At 44.5% G+C, this 19,088-nt stretch overlaps 1 protein-coding gene across 1 annotated transcript; it reads right to left on the bottom strand.

The window, feature by feature from the left end:
* Positions 1-2,371: 2,371 nt before the first annotated feature.
* PPP1R11 (protein phosphatase 1 regulatory inhibitor subunit 11) lies at positions 2,372-17,877 on the bottom strand. The gene is made up of 3 exons (XM_061619124.1): positions 17,606-17,877; positions 15,974-16,082; positions 2,372-7,404 (listed from the first exon to the last, which is right to left on the bottom strand). Exons 1-3 carry the CDS (start codon positions 17,669-17,671, stop codon positions 7,184-7,186), a joined length of 396 nt encoding a protein of 131 aa, XP_061475108.1. The 5' UTR covers positions 17,672-17,877; the 3' UTR covers positions 2,372-7,183.
* Between the last annotated feature and the right edge of the window lie 1,211 nt (positions 17,878-19,088).

Here is a 19,088-nt window from a genome sequence, read left to right as displayed (position 1 = left end):
CGTGGTGCCCTCCAAATATTGCTGGTCTCTATCTTCCATCACCCCTGACAATCCATTGGCTATGCTGGCTGGCGTTGGTGGGAGTTGGGAATCCAGCAACACCTGGAGAGCACTAAGGTAGGCTATCCCTGGATCTATACGAGAAAGCATCTGTCAGGAAGTCAAAAACAAGATGGGCATTACACTCCCTGAGAGAACCAACTCCTTGGCCATTGATTCCCATGCTTTTAAACACTGCTCATTCTTGATTGAACAGCAAATAGCAACGTAGGCCGTCTTCCGAGGCAGGGATGAGGAAACTGTGGCCCTCCAGATGTTGCTGGACTACAACTCCCATCATTTCTGACTGACCACTGGTCGTGCTGGCTGGGCCTGAAGGTTTAGCACTTGATGCTGAGGAATGTATAAACTGGCCCAGAGATCAGCTACGGCAGATTTCTCCTGCCTCATTCCTTTGGATGTGGGAAACCATGTAACATGCCTCAGCTGCTCCGATACTAAAATACATTTTCTCTCCAAGTGTGATGCATCGCTCTAACCCCTTCAGGCCAGCTCTGCTCAAGGTAATTAATATCTTTCCTAGGTAAGAACTGTTGAGCACTCAGCTTCACATTTGTTCCAGAGGCTGGGCCTGGTATAGAAACCCCACCTGGATTCTTCCCACATTAGCACAGCCTTTCTGCCTCGGCATGTCCACAGCAAGGGAAGAAAAAACACACAAGCACCTTTCAAGGGGGATACAGTCAGGTGTGGAGCTAAGCAAAGACCCACCTTTTGTCAGGTCTTTGCTTGCAGATTGCCAGGGGAACGCATAAGAATCAGTTGTGCAGATTAAGGCATAATTTCTTAAAACGAGAGTTACCTCTTCCCATCCCAAAGCAGAGCTCCAGGGCCTTTTAACAATGGCACTGCGGACATAAAATTCCACAGGCAAAAGTATAACACTCGCTCGCTCGCTCTCTGCAGTCGCTGGGCAGATAGAGCTTCACCTAACCCAGTGAAGTTCAGGAGTGGGCTGACTTCAGGTTTGTTGGATGTACTTTTTTTTTTATTACTAGAACCCCAAGATCTAAACTAACCAGAGACAGATGCAAAAGAGGCACAGTTAGAATTAACGAGCAGGCTGCCTCTGAAAACATCCGGAGCCTGGGAATGTGTTCTCAGTACCAGAACTGAGCTGTGCTTTCAGTGTTCTCACAGAAGGCCGCTCCAGGTTAGCCGTCTTCATTTCAGCAGCCAAGTCTAAGTGGAGGAGAGGGTTGTTCTTGTTACTGTTAAACCACTGGGAACCAGAAACCTTTGCAAATCTGTGGCAAATCACTCAGAGATCCATTGGTAGATCCTCAGCTTCTTTCTGCCCACTCCTGATAAAGTTGTTAAACTGGCCAGGAGTGACACGGGGGGGAGGGGGATGCAAGAAATCAAATCTCTACAACATGAGATATGATGGAGGGCACCGAAGAAAAGAGTTACCTAAACTTTTTAGAGCACATAAACCTAGTAAGGAAAATATATGGATGGAACAGGATGATGGCTCCTCCCACTTTTTTTTTTTTAAACGCCCTTGTTCCTGTACCTTTAACAGCAGCCTGGCACACAAATTCAGGTGAAACGTCCCCCATCCCACCATCTGCCTCCACACAGTGAAATGTTTCAAACACTTGCCATTCAAAATGGCACAGGAATCAGGCCAAGAGTGGCAACCATATTCAGCAACACTCCTATTGGTCCTGTTACTGTCTCTACTGCAGAGGATCTTGCATACAAAATGGTTTCAAAGTGGGAGGTATCCCCCTCACTTGCTATATGAAACTAGGATGTTCTGCTTTTTATTAGCACCGCTAGTTGGGGGAGGAGGAGTGTTACATGAAAATATCAGTAGGCAAAGCTTTCCCCACTATTTTAGCTCAGAAAAAGTTTCATCCTGTAAATTACTGAATATCAGATTGATATTCACGAGCATGATCTGGGAAAAATATAGCAAACCACTATATTTAAATAAAATGATGATAATGTTTAGTTTCATTGAGTGCAGTGGAACTTACTTCCACACCAACACGCATAGCTTCAGCCTGCAAAGCTAAGCAAACTTCAGTCTCATTGAACTCAATGGGGGGTTACCGCAAGTCCCTGTGCATAAGATCTGGCTACCAAGATGTCACTACAGCACAACTTTATATATATATTCAGTATGTATATTCAGCAGTGACTCCCTCTTTGTTCAGTGGGGCTTACTCTCCCCATATGTGTATTTAAGATTACAGCCTTTTTCTAGAAAGCATCACTTCTGAATGCTACGGTTAATGTAGGATAGAAAATGGAGAAACCTTTAAAAAATAAAACAAAATGTGCATAAGCAGATTTTCCATTCAAATGTTCTGAAAATGGTCTACATTATTTGGAGGTATAGGGTGGGGGAGATGCTTGACATTTAGTGCTATACACTAATTCTTACCTGTCAATACAAAGTCTCACTGTACAGTAAAACACAAGTTGATCCTTTTTACATTGCATCCGCACAGCAGTGTTTGACCAAGGCAAGCATGCTTGGCAAGAAATGTGTAGTCTCCCTGCACTTTTTTCAACAGAGTATTTCTGTGAACATTCCTCCAATTCAGGAATATTTCATGTATGCTGCCCAGAGCTCACTCCAGGTTTCAAAGAGCCCCTGGGCAGGGCACCCTCCATCAGCATGCCTTCCTCCTCACCACTCTTCTCTCTAGCAGCTCCTCCTCCTCATTGGTACCACTTGCTTGCTTGCCAGACAGAGAGCCAATGAGCAAGCAGGCAGTGGCATCTACGGATCCTCCTTTGCCCATTTGCTCCACTAGTATCTGGGCCAGAGCAACAAGCAGATGGCAGTGGCAAGGAGGAACAGCTTCCCAGAGCTCTTGTCAGTTGGTCCTCAGCAGATGCACAACCGTGCTGACTCTGTCGGTGCCTGCTGAATGTTGATGGACTGCTTGAATTTTCCAGTTTCATAACTTGTACCACTCGTGTGCTAACCTTATTACTCTGGTCCATGCCCTGCGTACACTCTCCTTAAGAATATCCTAAAAGGAGACTGCAGATATAGAAGTGGTGGTGAGCACATGTTTTACCATGCTGTTTTTCAAATGCATATAATCATGCCTTCTTCTGAATGAACTCTCTTTTCGTGGCTTGCATAGCTTTTGGGGGAAAACATGGCTCTTGCTGTGAAAGCAAAGAATGTGAAATTTGGTGCTGAAATTACTTTCCTTTTACTTTTTTTTTTCAAAAGAACAAAACCCCAACAAACCCAGTGTCTAGCCCTCATGATATACTTGAAAATGCGTATACAGTGTAGGCATATCAGAAGCTAGAGGGGTGAGGAGCTAGACTTATGACCAGCTAAACATTTATGCAACATGGTAAAAGCAGAATAAATTATGTAAAATATGGGGTCATGCATATTGCCCCTTGGTGTAACAAGTTTGTTTGTTTAAGTGCAAGATATATACAGACAAGTTTATAAACCATCTACTCCCAGTCCTTCACTCTTCAGCAATAGTTTCAATATAAGGATCTCAAACAGCTTTTTTTATGCCAAGCAAACAGCAGATCTATTTGTCTATGAACATGTTGTAGCCTTCAGTATCTTTACACGCCCTGCTACTTGAGATCTTTTAAGAGACACCAGGGATGTGGGTCTTTCCCCATGCAAGGTCTGAACTCTTCTGCTGGGCTGCAGCTATAATCTGACAATTTCTGAGGCAGCAGGAGAAGAACAAGGTGTCATTCTTCCCAGTGAATCAAATGCACAAACAGAAAAAGAAGGCCTTCTATATCCCTTAGGATACTCCTGCACCTACTTAGGAAAGTTTGTTTCATGTCCATGAGAGAGGTTTTAACAAGCCACTGTTGAAGCAGGCTCAAGGGCCATCACCATATCAGGATGAAGAAGCCGGTCCAATAAACACTTATTTCCTGTCTTCTAGCGGCAAGTCCATTTAACAACTTTATGCACTATTTGTTAAACTGACATTTTATTTATTTAGGGCATTTCCTCCATGGAGGTTGCCAGACTCCCATGGCAGCACAGATCACACCTAGGCCTTCGGCAAAATCATTACAGAGTATGCCTTCAAAGCCTAACCTGGGCTGCAGGCTCAGCAGTTAAAGCCATAGAATACATAAGAACCTGAAGGTCCATCAAGCCCCTCCTCTTAACGATTGCCCACACATATAAGTAACCAAGAATCTTGGAGCAGCTGATGCCCTCTCTTGTACTATGAACTATACAATGCGCCTTGCAATGCAAATGAAGGGCATCTGTCAGATTCATGAGATAGTTTTTAAAATTCATTTTAAAAGTATGTTTCTGGGCCTCAGTGTTGCAGAGATAAACTGTAGACGTCCACACCTTGGCTGATGAGGCTGGAGGGGGTAAGAGGGATGGCAAGTGGCTAGGTTGAAGGACAGAATTCAGTTTCCTGTTTCTCACCTTCTATGCCTATCAATTTTCGATATGGCCCATTTCTTCTGTTACAGTAGGAGGACACAATCCCCAACCTGCTGGGGCAGCAACGTCTAGACTCATTTATCAGTCCATGTGCCAAACAGCACTTGGTGTTTAAATGAACCAGAATTTAATTGATGTATCAAATAATCACAACACTTGCATAGTGTATGCCATTGGCAATGATCTTGACAAAATTTGGCAGTTTGGGTTGCAATACATTTGAGATGGGGATACATCTCTCATGTTAGTTAAGCAGCACAGGGCTTAGGCTACTGGAGTGATTCAGGAAGTAAAGATTTCTTTACAAACCCACAGGCATTTGTATTTTAATTCTGGAGGCACTTTTTAAAAAGGTTTTGAATAAGTTTCCTTTTAAGACAAGGTGGGAGAGCAAGCAGCTATGCTGCAGAGGAGAAATTTTGCTACGTTCTTGCCAGTAAACAGAGATTATCATTGTTATTATTTGTGCAGCAACTCGTGCTGGAATAGCCCAGTGGTTCTACTTGCTCAGTATTGTGCCGTGTGGCAATGGACACTGCTACCAATGCCAAAACAGAGGAAGTCCACCCCTGCTCTTATCCACCAAATGCCCAATATGGGTGAGTTGAACATGACATTGCGCTTCCTTTGTTCAAACAGGAAAGGCTGATAATAGCACCACAACAGTGCCTGATCTACAAGGTCCCTTACTCTGTCCATATATGGGAATCTGTGGCTTACTCTAGGATAGTAGCTCCAAAACTGTGCTGAAATTATAGGGGAAAAGATAGGAGCTCTGCCTAATGAAATCCACAAGCCCCACATCCTGACTTCCCTCTGATTTGAGCCAAATTGTGCCCCTTCACCTGTATGCCAAGTAGAGTAGCTAAGGAAGGCTATCACAAAAGTGGGTGGCCAGGCCCACTTTGGCCACCCGGCAATTTGAACACTGTGTATAGGAACTCAAGCGTGATGCACAAAACCAATTAATTAAGAGACAAGGCTGCCAACTGCATCTCTGCTTCCCTGTTATGCAGTGAGGATTCTTGTGACTGATGCAAAAATGCATGGGGCAAGCTCCAAGAGCAACAGCACATCTATTACTTTCACTCCGTAAGAAATACTTTTTTTAGATACGTGTGCCTCCAATTTTAATTCAAACAAGGGTGCCTCAGTCATTAGAAGCTTGGGAAACATTAAGGAGCTTTCCAAATTGGCCTGAGGCCCACCTACTTTCCCAAAATGTTATGGAACACTTTTCACAACTGTACTTCTCTTGCTGAAAGTGATTTTTAATTAGAAGCATGCCAAGATTGGCACACGGAGGCCAGAGAGGGGTTGGGATGTACAAAACTGAGGGCTGAACAATTCAGCCAAGATTTCCCCCCACCCATCAAACCACAAGTAGCCAGAGCAATTGAGTGATTGGTGAGTCATGCAAAGGAAGCAGGTGTCCACATCCCACATCACAATACCAGAATCCTTTTTATCCATGTACAGTTTCAGGAGGGGGGAGGTCTTGTTTAGTATGAACCTTCAGCCAAAGAATGAAAAGTCAACTGAAGATTAACTTTCTTCATGCAAGGTCATAAAGTCATCTTCTGCTGACATTCCATTTCACTGTGAAAAATGATCAGGATTCTTTTCATCATCATGGACCTTCTCCAAACTAGGCTCAGCCTTTTCCCAAGTGCCATATTCCACCTCCAGCCCCTTCCTTATCTACCACTTCCCTTCCTCAACTCCAATACCAGCTGCTAGCCTCCCCAGCCAGCATCTCATGAGTTGGGTGCCCTCCACCCCATTTTTCTTGCTTTTCTCCCCATCCCCGCTTATTAGAAAACATCTCACAGCCTTCCATAGCATAACGAAAGGAGCGAGGGGATGTCCTCGTAGAAAGATGCTTTTGAAGACAAGAAATGAAGGTTGTTATAGCAACGAGGTGATAGAATCAAGTCTTGTATTTCTGGCTCCTGGAAAAGTTTACGACAGCGGGGAGACCTAAAAGCTGTACCTTCAAGGCAGCTGTGTGTCAGAAGCAGTGACCTTGCAGTAGCAAGGAGGTGAGAGCGGGATACAGGAGGCAGCAGCAGAGATGGGACCAGTGACAGTAGGGTGAGAATGAATGCATACAATCAAGGAAAGAGCTGGAGAAGAACATGGGAGAAGCGAACTGAAGGAGAGGGACACAGGCAGGAACTGGTGGTGTGGAGGAGGGGGATTTAAAGACAGGGAGAGGGAGGGGGACAGAGGGCAGGCAAGTCTCTGACAGGAGCCTGGAGACAGCTCCATCACTGCCCTTTCCAAAGCAGCAACCGTCTCCCACCTTGTTTGTCACTGATACAAATATTTAATTAGGAAGCGGGGTGGTGGTGGAGAAATTCAGCCAAGAAACCCAGAAGGCTCTCTGAATGCATTCTGTGTTGGGTGGAGTGGGGATGGGCAGCACCAGACGGACTCACCAGCCACGGATGGACAGACAGACGACAGTAGCAGCACTGGCACAAAACAGATGGAGAGCTGGATGCGTGTGCCCTCCCCTCTCCTCCACCCCACCTGCCCTGGAGTCGAGGCAGCATCTGCCCTGGCACAAGACAGATGGGGCAGCTGGATGCGTGGGGCCTCCCTTCCCTCCCCCTTGCCCCGGAGTTGGGGCGGTGTCAGTCCCTGTTTGGGATGGGAGCTGGGGCTCTTCTCCCTTGCCCCGTGGCAGGGAGAGGTTCAGTGCTGCATGGCCCCGGTGTGGTTTTGGTCAGGTGGCTCCGATTTCTGGGGGCTGCTCTCTGATGGGCCAGGGTCTCCTGCTTTACCCCGCGCCTTCCCGTGCTGGCCTCTCTTGTGGCCCCGGATGCAGTGGGCATTGCCGCAGCCTTCGTCATCCTCATCTTCGCTCTCTGTCGAGCTCTCACCAAAAGCCCGCGGCTTCTCATAGATGCAGCAGCCTGTGGTGTGGGAGGAGAGGGAACGAGGGTCAGAGACAACAGGGTGGGAAACATTCAGGGGGGAAAAGAAAGAGGATTTGAAAATACAGATAATCCCATATGTGGAGGAACCTACAAGGGTTGAGGTGGAAGGCCAGGACAGCATCGGACAAGAGGCAGGATGGAAAGAAGTTAAGAAGGAAACCATGAGAAGGAGGGGAAACAGGGCGAAGGGCCAGGACCAGAAAAGGGGAAGTTGCCGACAGCGGGGAAGAAAGAAGAGGCAGCCGTGATGGGGCCCTGGAACAGACTCCTTAGTAGGAACTACCCAAGGCATATCCAAAGCAAGGCATGCGGCACTGTGCCATGTAGCCTCTATGCTTTCTATCCTCTTTCCTCATCTTCCTTACAAAAGATGTCAAGGTGTTATCCAGTGGAGTTTCTTGCACTGATGGAAGACTCTTTGATCCAGCAGAGGCTTCCTTCAGCAGAATGGGAAGCACAGCAATTTTTAATTATTCCCCCTCTCACCAACATGTTGTTCTGAAGTGTTCTAGAACCCTCTGGAGCAGATATTTTGGGCACCGGGGTGGGAATTGAGAAGAAGAAGAGAAGGGATCAGCAAGAACCGTCTCCATCCCCATTCTGCTGACTGAAGCTTCTGCTGGATTAAAGAGCCTTCCACCAGTGCAAAAGACACCAGCAGATTCAGCCCACACACAACATTCAAGCACAAGAGTGGCAACATCAAGAATAAATGCTCTACGCACACACACTTTCCTCCTTCTGTCTATAGTCTCTCACTTCCTGGTCTCCTTTGGGAGGAAGGGGGGGATATAAATTGAAATATTATACTGGATTATATGGACCTTTACTCAGAATTACCAGGGCAATTCTTATGTTTTCCTGCCCTACAACTATGAAGCAACTCACCTTCACTTTTGGTCACAGACACTCCTCCTTCAAGCCCATCTCCCCCCCTTACCCTTTCCTTGGTTGTTAATTGCCAAACCCCACTCATGCAGTGACATCGCTGCTCCATAACGCATACCACAACCCCACTATTTTTAATCCTCCCATCCTCTGTTTCCTTCCCTCTCATGCTTAATGATATTGCAGGTTTTTTGCACTCTTGAATACATAATGTTTGCACCTAATGCTGCAGGTATGCTGATAATCATGGGGGACTGGAATGCAAAAGTGGGGAACAGAGAAGAACTAGGAATTGTGGGGAAATGGGACTTAGGAGACAGAAATGAAGCAGGAGAAAGACTTATTGAATTCTGTGAAGCCAATAAGTTGTTTCTTGCAAACACATTTTTTGAGCAACCGAAAAGACGACTGTATATTGACCAAATGGTCAATATAGGAATCAAACCAACTATATAATTGGTAGCAGAAGATGGAGAAGTTCCATACTTTCTGTGAAAACAAGACCAGGAGCAGACTGCGGTACAGATCATGAACTGGTAATATTGAAAATCAGAGTAAAGCTAAAGAAGAACAACAAATCAATCATAATGCCTAAATACAATTTAAGTAACACCTCAGAAGAATGTAAAGATCAAATAAGGAATGGATTTGAGGCTTTAAACTTAGTTGACAGAGAACCAGAAGAATTGTGGAGTGAGGTCAGAGACATTATCAGGGAAGAATGCAAAAAGACAATACGTCTAGTTAAAAAGAGTGAAAGACTCCAATGGATGACTGAAGAAACTCTTAAAATGGTTAAAGAGAGAAGGAAAGCAAAAGAAAAAGGAGATAGAAACACAGTTAGAACCCTAAATGCAACAATACAGCAACTAGTACTGGATACTCCAAAGATAACTATTACAGTAGTTATTGTATAGAAATAGAAGAGCACAACAAAAAGGGTAGAACAAAAGCCCTATTCCAAAAGATCAGAGAAATTAAAGGGAAATTTAAACCACGAGTAGGGATGTTGAATAATCAACAGGGGAACACACTGACTGACCGAGATAAAATAAAAGATGGAAGCAATACACTGATGAACTATATAAAAGAGAACAAGGGTGACATATTCATTCATGGAGGAACTGTATAATGATGAACCAGAAATTTTGGAATGTGAAGTGAAAGCTGCTCTTAAAATACTTGGAAGAAACAAATCACCAGGAACAGATGGCATACCAACAGAGTTGCCACAAGCTCTTGAGACTGAATCTGTCCAAATTTTGACAAACATTAGTCAAGAAATATGGAAAACTAAACAACGGCCCACAGACTGGAAGCATTCAATATATATCCCAATTCCAAAGAAAGGGGATCCCAGGGAATGCAGTAATTATCGAACAATTGCCTCAATATCCCATGCAACTAAAGTAATGCTCAAGATTCTGCCACAAAGTCTCTTACTGTATATGGAGCAAGAAATGCCAGACGTCGAAGCTGGATTTAGAAAGGGAAGAGGCACCAGAGATCATATGGCAAACATAGGCTGGATAATGGAACGGAGCAAGGAATTTCAGAAGGAAATCACCCTGTGCTTTATAGATTACAGCAAAGCCTTTGATGGTGTAGATCATGAAAAACTATGGAATGCTTTAAAAGAAATGGGGGTGCCACAGCATCTGATTGACCTGATGCATAACCTATACACTGGACAAGAGGCTACTGTAAGGACAGAATATGGAGAAACCGATTGGTTCCCCATCGGAAAGGGTGTGAAACAGGGGTGCATTTTATCTCCCTATTTGTTTAATCTATACACAGAACATATCATATGCAAAGTGGGATTGGACCAAGATGAAGGAGGTGTGGAAATTGGAGAGAGAAATATCAATAATTTTAGATATGCAGATGATACCATACTACTAGCAGAAACCAGTAATGATTTGAAACAAATGCTGATGGAAGTTAAAGAGGAAAAAACAAAAGAAGGACTACAGCTGAACGTCAAAAAGACTAAAGTAATGACAACAGAAGATTTATGCAACTTTACAGTTGACAATGAGGACATTGAACTTGTCAAGGATTATCAATACCTCAGCACAGTCATTAACCAAAATGGAGACAATAGTCAAGAAATCAGGGGAAACCCGACAGGAGCTGAGGAAGGTCCGGTTCAGAATAAACCTCCTCCCTGGGATAAACACCAAAGAAATGATGAAGTTTTAAAAGGTAGGCCTAGAAGTAGGCATTGCGAGAGCAGGGGCACAGGATATAAATTCAGAAGAGCAAAATTACCACAGGCCAAACCACAAGTGCCAAAGACACTTGAAGAGAGACACTGTTTACAAGTGCCTGTACGCTAATGCTAGGAGCCTCCGAACCAAGATGGGAGAACTGGAGTGCTTGGTCTTAGAGGAGAGCATTGATATAGTGAGCATAACGGAGACCTGGTGGAATGGAGAAAACCAGTGGGATACAGTTATCCCTGGATATAAACTATATCGGAAGGACAGGGAAGGACGTATTGGTGGCGGAGTCGCTCTATACGTGAAAGAAGGCACTGAATCCAGCAAGCTCGAAACCCCAAAAGAGGCGGACCCCTCCACAGAATCGTTGTGGGTGGCGATACCATGCCCCAGGAGGGACTTAATACTGGGAACGATCTATCGTCCCCTTGATCAAAATGCTCAGGGAGACCTTGAGATGAGATATGAAATTGAGGAAGCATCCAAACTAGGAAATGTGGTAGTAATGGGTGACTTCAAGTACCCGGACATAGACTGGCTGCATATGTGTTCCAGTCATGACAAAGAAGCAAAGTTTCTAGATATTCTAAATGACTATTCCCTAGACCAATTGGTCATGGAACTGACCAGAGGGACAGCAACCCTGGACTTAATCCTCAGTGGGGACCGGGACCTGGTGCGAGATGTAAGTGTTGTTGAACCGATTGGGAGCAGTGACCACAGTGCTATTAAATTAAACATACATGTAAATGGCCAATTGCCAAGAAAATCCAACACAGTCACATTTGACTTCAAAAGAGGAAACTTCACAAAAATATGGGGATTGGTAAAAAGAAAGCTGAAAAACAAAGTCCAGAGGGTCACATCACTCGAAAATGCTTGGAAGTTGTTTAAAAACACTATATGAGAAGCTCAACTGGAGTGCATACCGCAGATCAGAAAAGGTACCGCCAGGGCCAAGAAGATGCCAGCATGGTTAACGAGCAAAGTCAAGGAAGCTCTTAGAGACAAAAAGTCTTCCTTCAGAAAATGGAAGTCTTGTCCGAATGAAGAAAATAAAAAAGAACACAAACTCTGGCAAAAGAAATGCAAGAAGACAATAAGGGATGCTAAAAAAGAATTTGAGGAGCACATTGCTAAGAACATAAAAACCAACAACAAAAAATTCTATAAATACATTCAAAGCAGGAGCCCATCTAAGAAGGCGATTGGACCCTTGGATAATAAGGGAGTCAAAGGTGTACTAAAGAACGATAAGGAGATTGCAGAGAAGCTAAATGAATTCTTTGCATCTGTCTTCACAGTGGAAGATATAGGGCAGATCCCTGAACCTGAACTAACATTTGCAGGAAGGGATTCTGAGGAACTGAGACAAATAGTGGTAACGAGAGAGGAAGTTCTAGGCTTAATGGACAATATAAAAACTGACAAATCACCGGGCCCGGATGGCATCCACCCGAGAGTTCTCAAAGAACTCAAAGGTGAAATTGCTGATCTGCTAACTAAAATATGTAACTTGTCCCTCGGGTCCTCCTCCATGCCTGAGGACTGGAAAGTGGCAAATGTAACGCCAATCTTCAAAAAGGGATCCAGAGGGGATCCCGGAAATTACAGGCCAGTTAGCTTAACTTCTGTCCCTGGAAAACTGGTAGAAAGTATTATTAAAGCTAGATTAACTAAGCACATAGAAGAACAAGCCTTGCTGAAGCAGAGCCAGCATGGCTTCTGCAAGGGAAAGTCCTGTCTCAGTAACCTATTAGAATTCTTTGAGAGTGTCAACAAGCATATAGATAGAGGTGATCCAGTGAACATAGTGTACTTAGACTTTCAAAAAGCGTTTGACAAGGTACCTCACCAAAGACTTCTGAGGAAGCTTAGCAGTCATGGAATAAGAGGAGAGGTCCTCTTGCGGATAAGGAATTGGTTAAGAAGCAGAAAGCAGAGAGTAGGAATAAACGGACAGTTCTCCCAATGGAGGGCTGTAGAAAGTGGAGTCCCTCAAGGATCGGTATTGAGACCTGTACTTTTCAACTTGTTCATTAATGACCTAGAATTAGGAGTGAGCAGTGAAGTGGCCAAGTTTGCTGACGACACTAAATTGTTCAGGGTTGTTAAAACAAAAAGGGATAGCGAAGAGCTCCAAAAAGATCTCTCCAAACTGAGTGAATGGGCGGAAAAATGGCAAATGCAATTCAATATAAACAAGTGTAAAATTATGCATATTGGAGCAAAAAATCTTAATTTCACATATACGCTCATGGGGTCTGAACTGGCGGTGACCGGCCAGGAGAGAGACCTCGGGGTTGTAGTGGACAGCACGATGAAAATGTCGACCCAGTGTGCGGCAGCTGTGAAAAAGGCAAATTCCATGCTAGCGATAATTAGGAAAGGTATTGAAAATAAAACAGCCGATATCATAATGCCGTTGTATAAATCTATGGTGCGGCCAGAAGGGTGCCTTGCCAATAAAACCAAATGCCCCATGAGCAGACAGGTACTATAGTAGAGTTGGAATACTGTGTACAGTTCTGGTCGCCTCATCTCAAAAAGGATATTATAGTCAGAAAAGGTTCAGAAGAGGGCAACCAGAATGATCAAGGGGATGGAGCGACTCCCTTACGAGGAAAGGTTGCAGCATTTGGGGCTTTTTAGTTTAGAGAAAAGGCGGGTCAGAGGAGACATGATAGAAGTGTATAAAATTATGCATGGCACTGAGAAAGTGGATAGAGAAAAGTTCTTCTCCCTCTCTCATAATACTAGAACTCGTGGACATTCAAAGAAGCTGAATGTTGGAAGATTCAGGACAGACAAAAGGAAGTACTTCTTTACTCAGCGCATAGTTAAACTATGGAATTTGCTCCCACAAGATGCAATAATGACCACAAGCTTGGATGGCTTTAAAAGAAGATTAGACAAATTCATGGAGGACAGGGCTATCAATGGCTACTAGCCGTGATGGCTGTGCTCTGCCACCCTAGTCAGAGGCAGCATGCTTCTGAAAACCAGTTGCCAGAAGCCTCAGGAGGGAGAGTGTTCTTGCACTCGGGTCCTGCTTGCGGGCTTCCCCCAGGCACCTGGTTGGCCACTGTGGGAACAGGATGCTGGACTAGATGGGCCACTGGCCTCATCCAGCAGGCTCTTCTTATGTTCTTATGTTCAGAAGAAGGCTAGGACTAGGGACAGCAGCTATGAGAGAACTAGAAAAGGTTCTCAAATGCAAAGATGTATCACTGAACACCAAAATCAGGATCATTCAGACCATGGTATTTCCAATCTCTATGTATGGATGTGAAAGTTGGACAGTGAAAAAAGCAGAAAAGAGAAAAATCAACTCATTTGAAATATGGTGTTGGAGGAGAGCTTTGCGCATACCATGGACTGCAAAAAAGACTAATAATTGGGTGTTAGAACAAATTAAACCAGAACTATCACCAGAAGCTAAAATGATGAAACTGAGGTTATCATTCTTTGGACACATAATGAGAAGACGTGATTCATTAGAAAAGATAAAAATGCTGGGAAATACAGAAGGGAGTAGAAAAAGAGGAAGGCCAAATGAGAGATGGATTGATTCCATAAAGGAAGCCACAGACCTGAATTTACAAGATCTGAACAGGGTGGTTCATGAAAGATGCTCTTGGAGGTCACTGATTCATAGGGTCGCCATAAGTCATAATTGACTTGAAGGCACATAACAACAATGCTGCAGATAGTTTACACTGTTTAAATCTCTCTAATATAGTACTGTAATCTTTTTCTTCCTACCATCACTCCCCATGCCAATCAGTTCAGCTCCTGCTCAGATAGGGTGGGAATCACTATCTCATTGCAGCTATCATGTGATGTGCTCTCTTCAAGCATCTAGTCAGACACGCTGAGTGTCTAGGATTCCTGCTGGCAACTGGCAGCCACCCACAGTAAGAGCTTCTCTGTCCAGAATTACATAAGCAGCCTCTTGTCTCAAAAGGTTATCAGTTCCAATCCAAGATCTGCTACAAGAATGTAAAAGGAGCCCTGCTGGAACAGGCCAAAGGCCCATCTAGTCCAGCATCCTGTTCTCACAGCGGCCATTCATATGCCTACTGCTGAGTTACATTCAGTGGGGTTATTATTAGAAGGTAGAAATGGGCCATTTCTATTATTGGGAACCACTGGCTAGCTTGGGACTAGATGACTGTGGGTGGACCAGGATACAAGATCACGCACAAGTACTCCACATGTAAATCTACCAGGCATTTTTAAATCCATCTGCACTAGTTTTATAGGCCTCCTCCCACACAGTGCAATCACAATCCCCACTCCTATTCTGATACACCACAGAAGGAATGACTAATTGTGGTATTCTCAGAGACCATCCAGTCCTCCAGACAGTAGTGCTGGGGCCAGATGCGTGCCTTGCCAATAAAACCAAATGCCCCATGAGCAGACAGGTACTATAGTAGAGTTGGTGCATCTAGCAGCAAGGGCTTCACAGGCTTGCATATGAATGGTTATACATACAACGTCTTTTTCCAATGCACTGAAAAGGGGAACATTTTGCTTTGTTAAATCTTGGAAGCATTTCCCTTTTTCTTATGAGCAGAAGTGTTGTCACATTTTTATACACCTTGATCAAAATTTGGTACAGGTGCAGGGGGGGGGGAGATGGGGTGTCAGAGTTGTCCCAGGTGTCAGATCTAGCCTAGAATCGCCAGTTGGTCATTCCTGTGCAAGACTGCTCCCACCCAACAGCTGAAAAATAAACCCCAGAAACATTTCTACCACCACCATTACTAAAAAACTGAGGGCCAGTTTAGTGCATCCCAGAGTGATAGACTGCGACCAAGAGAACCTGGGCTTAAATCACTACTTGGCTATGAGTCTTACTGCATGGCCAGTTACCATCTCTCAGCCTAACCTACCTCACAGAGTTGCTGCAAGGATGGAATATTTTAAAAGGGTGGGGCAAAGTGGGAGAGAACCACATACATTTCCCCCCTCAGCTTTTTGCAAAAGGATAGGATAAAGATGCAACAACAACAATAATAATAAACTGTTTGCTAAACTAGCAAACTATGTCCCTAAGGCCATGGCTTGTACATAGTTGATCCACAAGCTACATCAGGTTTATAGAGCCTATCTGACTGGGAGCACTGGGCATTTAGCTTCCCAATGTCTCTCAGTTACTCCAGGTTTCCATTTGACACAGTACACTTGTGCACACCAACACACATAAGAAATGATGGCTAACAATGGAAACCACAAGACGTCAAACATTGGCTCCCAGATAGCATGTTGGAGATAGAGCTAGCAGGTTCAACTATTTAACCTATTAACACAGATCCAGGAAGATGAGTTCATGTGTGTGTGTGTGTGGGGATATAAAAAGAATACAGTGTGGGTGGGTGGGGAGGTATCTCAAAGTAATAGCGACAGGTGAATATGTGGCTCACATTTGGAAGATCTGCGTCCCAAGTGCTCGTTGTCCACTGTGTCACTTGACCATTCTACTTTCTTGGCCGGTTTCCGTTTTCTCAGCTTGATGGTGAGACTACGATTCTCCTGGGAGCGGAAGGACAGATAAACAGGGGAAAGTTTGTCTTGTGCATAACTGAAAACAGCATGCCAATTTCCCAGTTCAATATCGAGTACTTGATTGTCAAAACTTACTACCCTCAGTGATTGCTTTCCACACCACCTCACCTGCCTAGGAATCCTGTACCTCTGCAGGAAAGGATTCTGAAGGCAAGACCCCACAGTCGTAGTAGCTCCTCATCCTTTTCTCATCAAGCCTCACCTGTGCCACAACATCATCATGTCATGTGCTTTCTCACAAGTAAAAAAAAAATCTGGAGAGGTGGACCTCATTGCCTGTACAGGCTATTTCCAGGTTCTATTTGGAGAAACCATTTTAAATATCCCCTGGGACAGAAATGAGAGATGCCCAAAGAAATCAGTTGAGAAATCCAATATTTGACTGTAGCTATGTGATCGCAGGTTCTGTGCATCCAATTTGCATTTTCTTTATACCACTATAAAGTGCACCAGTATTGCACAGTAATGCAATACATTAACACAGTACATACAAGTTAGCATATTTATATGCAACAATTTCAAGAGGGGCAGCCATTGTCAGTTTGTTGCCACAAAAACAATAAAGAGCCTTGCAGCAGCTTAAAGACGAGTAATAAAACAAAAATTGTCTCTGAAGTTCCGCAAAACTCTGTGGTTATTTATATGGAAGTGCATATTAAATCTCAAAAGTCTCTGATCTCATACTAATGCACTGCACAGTGCCCCCAACAAAGCACAATGCAGTGAATGTTTATTGTGTAACACTTAACTTGCACAAGTAGCTAATTCAGCCCTTGAAACCACAACGTATTAGCCAATAGCAGCTCACTGCAGCTTCTGGACATCTTGTCCATAAGGTTCAAAATGGTTATCTATTTACAGGCAAAGGATATGTGGGCTGTAGAATAAGTGCCCACTCACAATTGACACCTTGCTGTAAATATCCACAGAACCCAAAGTATCCCCCAACTACTTCCAAAATCAGCCATGATTCTGAATTTTGAGAATGTTAGGAATGCCTCTCTATCTTAATTTGAGTTTCATGGTCCATCCTTTGCATACATCAAGTTTCATGCTTTTGTAATCAAGAAGTGCACATATTTTTGGCTAAGCCACTGTATTATGTCTTTGGTGCCACCTTTTTAGTTTTTGGAGGAGCAGCAAGAAGGGAAAAAACATGCCCATGTCTAATCACAGCGTCACTAAAATCCTGGATTTCTTTATTGATTTCTATAGGCAGATCTCACCCTTGCTGACAACGGCCACCAGATTATCACGCCCCTCCCCACCACAAACAAGATCGCTGCAGCCCACCCATGTGGGACCTCTTCTCACGAGCCCCGAGGCCCACAGTTGCCACGACAACCGCAGTGGACCCGGTCTCAGTCACTGGGGTTGCTACAGCCGCCGCCGCCGCTCCTCCATCATCACGGTTGCCATGGCACTGAAGGTACCCCTCCCCACCTCGTGCCAGGCCCACGGTGGCCACTCCCTCGGCGCCCGCTTCTCACCGGCTCAGTCACTTCAGTCTCAGTGACCGTCGAAGAGGCTCCCACGCTGGCCGTTGACTCTGACATAGCGTGGCGGCTTGGGGCCCTGCCTACGGTGGCGCCAGTTGTAGGAGGGAGGGGGTTTCGGAGAGCTCTGACCCAGAGCTCACCCAGGCCCTTCCCGGTCTCAGAAAATCTCACGACAGATGTTCAGACGCACCTACCGCCCTCACACCGCAGTTCTCTCCTCTTCCCCCAATCTATTTCCGGTCCCGCTGCTTCCTACTTCCTTTCAGTGTCCCTTGAATTAACCTGTCCCCCAGCTAGACCCCGCAGTCATTTCCGCCGTACGTAGAAGGGGCGAAAGCCACGTACGTAGTAAGAGGCGCTGCGAGGGTTACCTTGTTTAACAGCTCCTGTCCAAGTATTGCGAACTGCAGGGCGCTTGCATGTTAGCAAAATGCAGCTTTGCCAGGCAGCACAGTTAAGATGGATGTAAACCTCAGTAAACCGTGCCCTGCTGAAAGATGATTGAGGCTCACCGCTGTTTATATCGGGCCAAACGTTTTGAACGGAGACAGGCAGGGAAAGCTTTTGAGACCCATCACAGATCTCGGTAATAGTGGAATTCTCCACATCAGGGGTGGAGAATCTGTAGCCCTCCAGATGTTGTTGGACTTCAACTCCCATCAGCTCCAGCCAGTATGATCAACGGCCAGGGACTAAGGGAGTTTTAGCCTTCCAGCTGTTGCTGGACTACCGGTTCCCCAGCCCTGCCCTATGTCAATGATGGCTTGTATATGACGATTTATAACAAGGGAGACTTGTAGCATCTTAAAGACAAGTTTGTCATGATACATACTTTTGTGGACTTGAAAAGGGTTTCTTTGCTCATGCCATAAGAAGACTCCCTTGTTTTTGCATCAAACCAGACTAATACACCAACTCCTGGAAATTATGACTTTTTTTTACTTAATTTGTTTAATACTTGTATTTAAATCATTTTAGATATTGCTTTTTGGACATTTTTGTTGAAAAGCGATCTACAAAATACTGTAAAAAAATATAAACACATCATGTAAATAACTTTTGGTCATCATGGTAGAGAGGCCTCGAAAAACTTGATCATCCCCATAATTTGAAATCTAGCATTTGGAAGTTAGGGTAATTGATCTCTTGAAGTGGCATAGAAAGAAAGGGGGAACATAGAACATAAAAAAAAGAGAGTGGGAGAGGACCGCAATCCTAAGCACACTTATAAGGGAGTAAGCCCCATTAGACATAATGGAACTTGCATCTCAGTATTAGTAACATAGAAAACTGCTTTGTATGGAATCAGACTATTGGTCCATCAGTCTGAGTATCAGCTACACACTGACTGGCACAGCTCTTAAATGGAAATGCCAGGGGTTGAAGTTGGGACCTTTTGTTCTCAAAGCATATGCAATACCATCAAGCTACAGCACAGGATTGCTCAGTGGAAATAGAAACTATATAGAATATT

Source organism: Rhineura floridana, chromosome 3 (assembly GCF_030035675.1).
Source record: "Rhineura floridana isolate rRhiFlo1 chromosome 3, rRhiFlo1.hap2, whole genome shotgun sequence".
Taxonomy (NCBI): Eukaryota; Metazoa; Chordata; class Lepidosauria; order Squamata; family Rhineuridae; genus Rhineura; species Rhineura floridana.
This window is presented reverse-complemented; position numbering and strand designations above follow the sequence as displayed.

Excerpts from the sequence above, each read along its gene's own strand:
- PPP1R11 (XM_061619124.1), bottom strand. The coding sequence starts at position 17,671 with ATGTCAGAGTCAACGGCCAGCGTGGGAGCCTCTTCGACGGTCACTGAG. Across the intron at positions 16,083-17,605 it reads AGACTGAAGTGACTGAGCCG|GAGAATCGTAGTCTCACCAT; the intron begins GTGAGAAGCGGG and ends TTCCGCTCCCAG. Across the intron at positions 7,405-15,973 it reads GGGACGCAGATCTTCCAAAT|GCTGCTGCATCTATGAGAAG; the intron begins GTGAGCCACATA and ends CCCACACCACAG.